The sequence below is a fragment of the Euleptes europaea genome, chromosome 11, assembly GCF_029931775.1.
Source record: "Euleptes europaea isolate rEulEur1 chromosome 11, rEulEur1.hap1, whole genome shotgun sequence".
In the NCBI taxonomy this organism is placed as follows: Eukaryota; Metazoa; Chordata; class Lepidosauria; order Squamata; family Sphaerodactylidae; genus Euleptes; species Euleptes europaea.
In genome coordinates this window covers 75,392,641-75,398,640 of record NC_079322.1, presented here as the reverse complement: position 1 = coordinate 75,398,640, position 6,000 = coordinate 75,392,641, and the positions used below count along the sequence as shown (strand labels likewise).

Here is a 6,000-nt window from a genome sequence, read left to right as displayed (position 1 = left end):
GGAGAATCAAACCTGCTTACAATCTCCTTCCCTTCCTCTCCTTGCAACAGACACTTTGTGCGGTAGGTGGGGCTGAGAGAGTTTGGAGAGAACTGTGACTAGCCCAAGGTCACCCGGTTCTCCAGATTAGAGTCCACCGCTGACATGGAGGAGTGGGGAATCAAACCCGGTTCTCCAGATTAGAGTCTGCCGCTCATATGAAGGAGTGGGTAAGCCATTTATAGGCTTTTTAGCTATAAATTTAATAAGATATTGCCTAATTCTGAGATGCTACAATTTAAAATGTTAATTGATATCTGGAAGTTTGAATTATTGTATTGATTCTACTTTTATTGGTCTTTGACTGTATTAAATAAATTTGATTTGAGGAGTGGGGAATCAAACCCGGTTTTCCAGATTAGAGTCCACCCCTCTTAACCACTACACCATGCTGGCTCTCTTGATGACATTAATGCATTGGAAACCAATGAAATACGCATCTTAACCAGGCAAAAAGATTACAGATACTTCAAGTATCTATATTTCTATCTGTCTGGTCCTCAGCCTTCTTCCCTGGGGAGGGTTTCGCGGTATATGTAAAAGCCAATTTGTTCCAGAAATGGGATGTGACTCTCAAACTTTTGACAAATCCTCTCTCTGTTGTATCTTCAATTCATCTGCGTGGCTTCTATGCAGGCACACATTGGGGGATTGCGCAGGCGCAGGCCAGCCACGGATAAGATTTGTCTGTTTTTATGAACCATTGCCTTTTGCGAAGTACTTTAGGCATTCAGCCGAGCAGTCCATTAGCGCTCGGCTGTGGTCCTTGTGTGGTTCAGCCCCAAGCCCTGTCCATATATGGGTGGCCCCTGAAGCACACGTGAAGCCTGAAGATGGTGAACCACAGCAAGACTTGTATTGTTAGCTGGACAATTAGACACCCTGGATTGAGGGACTACAACACTTGCCAGCCATAGAAAGCAGACCTTCTGTTAATCCTTAATTCTCTTTAAAATATTTTCCAGTGCTTATTCAGTGGGGAATCATAGAGTTAGAGGGGAACCCCAGGGTCATCTAGTCCATTCCCCTGCACAATGCAGGAAATTCGCAATTACCTTTCCCCCGCATCCCCCAGTGACTCCTACTCCATGCCCAGAAGGTGGCAAAAAAATACCCCTCCAGGATCCCTGGCAAATCTGGCCTGGAGGAAAATTGCTTCCTGACCCCAAAGTGGCGATCAGCATTACCCTGGGCATGTAAGAAAGGGCCCCGAGAGCCAAACACTGATGCGACCCCTTCCTGTCCTCCCTCTCATGATCTGACCAAATTCACAGAATCAGCCTTGCTCTCAGATGGCCATCTAGCTTCTGCTTTAAAACCTCCAGGGAAGGAGAGCCCACCACCTCCCGAGAAGCCTGTTCCACTGAGGAACCGCTCTAACTGTCGGGAAGTTCTTTGCCCTGGCCATACAGTATGCTCTTTGGACAGAAACCCTTGAAACTATATTCTGTACAGCGCCTCACACGCATGTATGATCTAAACATTTTGCAGTAATGGTACCACCAGAGGCCTGTTCAAGAGAGAATGGGGGACCGTTTCACTAAAAAAAAGGAGAGAGATTAAACACTTTACTGTCCATAGCAGTTTATTATTTGCTGTCAACAGTGGTAGCCACAAAAGAAGGAGTCTTCCCTCCCCTGCCACCATTTTGATATGAAAAAAATATTCTTCTGAGATGAACCCATAAAAAGGGTAAAGAAACAGTTGGCCGCATATATACAGTCCCAAGTCTGTGTAAATAAATAACATAAGGTCAAAAGTCATTAGAAACAACACACGCTCTATGTCTGCGATGGCCAAGAAGGCTGCCAAGAGTCGATGGTGAACATCTCCACATTGAGAAAGAGTCAATGTTAAGAAGACGCTCAATGGGAAAGGAAGTCAACGCTGCTTTCCAAACAGCAGTCCTGGATTTTTCCGGAATATTTACAAGAGAGTGAAGAGGAGTTGTTGTGGGTATCTAGCCAGGACAGCCAACTTAATACAGTTGGGGTTTCTTCCTTTTTAGCCTGGTGGAAAACACACTTTTGAAAGCAAGGTGGTTTATAATGTTTTGAGGGTTCATTTCATCCACAACATACAAGCCTCATCTAATTTCCGTGGTTTTCGGAATCGTCATAGGTATCTCATTTGTAAGGTCAATGGCAGAGGACATAAGAACATAAGAAAGGCCATGCTGGATCAGATCAAGGTCAATCAAGTCCAGCAGTCTGTTCACACAGTGGCCAACCAGGTGCCTCTAGGAAGCCTGGAAAAAGACAATGGCAACAGCATTGTCCTGCCTGTGTTCCTCAGCACCGAATATAATAGGTATGCTCCTCTGATTCTGGAGAGAATAGGTATGCATCATGACTAGTATCCATTTTGACTAGTAGCCATGAATAGCCCTCTCCTCCATGAACATGTCTACTCCCCTCTTCAAGCCTTCCAAGTTGGCAGCCATCACCACATCCTGGGGTAGGGAGTTCCACAATTTAACTATGCGTTGTGTGAAGAAAGACTTCCTTTTATCTATTTTGAGTCTCTCACCCTCCAGCTTCAGCAGATGACTCCGCATTCTAGTATTATGAGAGAGGGAGAAAAGCTTCTCCCTGTCCACTCTCTCCATACCATGCATAATTTTATAGACCTCTATCATATCTTTCCAAGTTAAACAGCCCTAAGCGTTTGAACAGCTCCTCATAGGGCAGTTGCTCTAGCCCCGATCATTTTGGTTGCTCTTTTCTGCGCCTTCTCAAGCTCTGCAATACCCTTTTTGAGGTGTGGTGACCAGAACTGTACACGGTATTTCCGACTGTGGTCTCACAAATAGACACAGAGTCCACTCCATGAGATTTGGTTAGAGGCAGCTGACTGCATACGTGAACGCCTGGACCACTCCATAACCAACCTGGTCATGGAATAGAAGCAGTAGCCCCAGAAGATGGATGAGGAATACTGCAGCTACTAGCTCAGCAGTATCAGATGATACTAAAGGTAAAGGTCCCCTATGCAAGCACCGGGTCATTCCTGACCCATGGGGTGACGTCACATCCCGATGTTTCCAAGGCAGACTTTGTTTGCGGGGTGGTTTGCCAGTGCCTTCCCCAGTCGTCTTCCCTTTAACCCTAGCAAGCTGGGTACTCATTTTACCGACCTCGGAAGGATGGAAGGCTGAGTCAACCTTGAGCCGGCTACCTGAAACCAACTTCTGTTGGGATCGAACTCAGGTCATGAGCAGAGCTTTTGACTGCAGTACTGCAGCTTAACACTCTGCGCCATAAGATCCCACTTGCTCCTGTAAAGTTGCTGGCTTTGGCCCGCTTCCTCAAACTGAGCCACAGTTGTCTAACTCCAGGAGTCCCTAACACAGTGCCTTTGGAAAGTGGGTGGGGCCAGGCAGGGCTCCTGCCCAGCAGGGCTCCTGATTGTCCACTGGAGATGTGACTGGGTTGTGCACATTCAAATAATGTTGTTTCAGCAGTTGCCGCCGCTGTACTGCTAGTTTTATTCTCCCCCTCACTCCTTTTTCTCAGTGTATTAAAAAAAAAATTACTCCCTGCGCTTGGGCATTTTCTCTCTGTGCGTGTGCATGCTTGTGTGTGGCTCCGCCTCTCACGGTGGCCATTTGGTGGTTGCGCCCACCACCCTGCGTCAGAATACCATAAGTGCCCACTGGCCCCCTGCTCTATTCCACCAGCCCTGATAAAGGCAGAAAACCAGCAGCACATTCCCATTGCCTGCAGAACAGTCTATTGTGTGTGCCTTGCGACACGTTTAAAGCTTCCGATAGCAAAAGAACAGCGGAGGGGTCACTGGCTCTGAGATCAAGATGACTTCTGGAATTTATAGAATCATAGCGTTGGAAGGGACCACCAGGGTCATCTAGCCCAACCCCCTGCACAATGCAGGAAATTCACAACTGCTTCCCCCACGCACACCCCAGTGACCCTTACTCCATGCCCAGAAGATGGCCAAGATGCCCTCCCTCTCATCATCTGCCTAAGGTCACAGGATCAGCACTGCTGACAGATGGCCATCTAGCCTCTGCTTAAAAACCTCGAGGAAAGGAGAGCTCATCACCTCCCGAGGAAGCCTGTTCCACCGAGAAACCGCTCTGTTATCTAAAGGGAAGAACAGCCATTTGGTTGATGAGCAGCATATCTCCGTAGAAAAGATTTCCCGCAAACCCTTTGTGTATCAGGTCATGAATCGGTCTCCTCTTTTCACTGGCTCATATATATCTATATATTTTTTTAAAAAACAGTTTGTTGAAAGACTGGTTCTGGCAAAGTCTGTCACGGGTCCTTGCGAAGAAAGCCAAGTTTTCTCCTTGTCCGTAATTCATGTCAAGTTCGCAAGCGGTTCCAACGCCTACTGTCAAAGATCTGGGAAGAATACGAGAAAGAATCCATCCATGTATAAATTCAGGACTTAAAGTGGCTTTTTTCCAGTATTTTGCCCTCGGTCTGACTAGCCAAAGAGCAGGTTGTCTTTAACAAATAAAGCTTTGCATGTGTAAACTGAAGTCCTTGGCGGTCCGATGGGTCTCCCCTTCCGTCACGCATGCCCGTCGCTTGGTCCGTCGCATCTGGTCTCAGACTAGGGACAAGTCCGCTTGGAAGCTGGAACATCGGCGCGTTTTTGGACTGCACTTGGTTAGCATGGAGATCTGGGTGCTGAAATTGGTGCCGTTGCTTCCCAAGGACGGGTGGTGGTATTTCATATCGGAGCCCAGAAACCGCTCCATGTGCCACCTGCGCCACTTGCGTTTGACTTCAGCTTGAACCTAAAAAAAAAGGAGAGAAAGCCAGTGCGTCAACAGGAAGCAGGAAAAGCAGCCCTTTGACTGCATGGGTGTGCTTCGTGACTAGGGTTGCCAACCTCCAAGTAGAACCAGGAGGTCTCCTGCTATTACAACTCATCTCCAGACAACCAAGATCAGTCTCCCTGGAGGAAACGGCTGCTCTGGAGGGTGGGCTCTATGACATTACACCCCGCTGAGGTCCCTCCTTTCCCCAAACCCTGCCCTCCCCAGGCTCCACCCTCAAAATCTCCAGGTTATTCACAACCCAGAGTTCGCAACCCTATTTATGAAGCCCCTTGAGATGTTCCACTTCCCCTAGGGATGCTAATCCTCATTTCCCCACACATGACTGATGGACTTTCGCCTTCTTCTCACTTTTAATTTTAACTACACAAAGGCGAAGAAGACCTTTAATCGGTTGATATTTATTATAAACATTTATTAGCCGCCTTTCTTTTTTACAGAGCTCAAGGTGGCCTACAATATAAACAAAATACATAAACTGGTGTATGAAAATACCTAAAATCACAATTCGGGACTGCTAGCAAACTTAACCAAATGTGGTCCTAAATAAACCCATTTAAACTAAATAAACCCAGCTTCCCCCACTTTTATAAAAAAAGGTAGGAGGTATATCCCTAAAGGACTGGTTTACTGGTGTACTGGTTAGAAGAAGAAGAGTTGGTGTTTATATGCCAACTTCCTCTACCACTTAAGGGAGAATCAAACCGGCTTACAATCACCTTCCCCTCCCCACAACAGACACCCTGTGAGGTAGGTGGGGCTGAGAGAGTATGACTACCCAAGGTCACCCAGCTGGCTTCATGTGGAGGAGTGGGGGAACAAATCCAGTTCACCAGATTAGCGTCCGCCACTCATGTGGAGGAGTGGGGAAACAAACCCGGTTCTCCAGATCAGAGTCCACCGCTCCAAACCACTGCTCTTAACCACTACACAATGCTGCGACTAAGACCTGGGATGACCAGGTTCAAATCCCTCAACTGTGGAAGCCTGCTATGTGACGTTTGGGCCCGTTACAATCTCTAAGCCTAACCTAACCTCACAAGGAGATAGATCATGATGGGTAGCCGAGTTAGTCCAGCTGTAGCAGTAGAAAAGAGCAAGAGTCCAGTAGTACCTTAAAGTACCTAGCAAAATTTCTGGTAGGGTCTGAA

General features: G+C 47.1%; 1 protein-coding gene across 1 annotated transcript in view; it reads right to left on the bottom strand.

The window, feature by feature from the left end:
* Positions 1–4,615: 4,615 nt before the first annotated feature.
* The window catches only part of LOC130484241 (vasoactive intestinal polypeptide receptor-like), an 85,305-nt gene continuing 83,920 nt past the window's right edge, over positions 4,616–6,000 (bottom strand). Inside the window, exon 12 of the mRNA XM_056857142.1 lies at positions 4,616–4,807. Within this exon, the coding sequence (XP_056713120.1) occupies positions 4,616–4,807 (192 nt within the window). The remainder of the gene's footprint in view (positions 4,808–6,000) is intronic.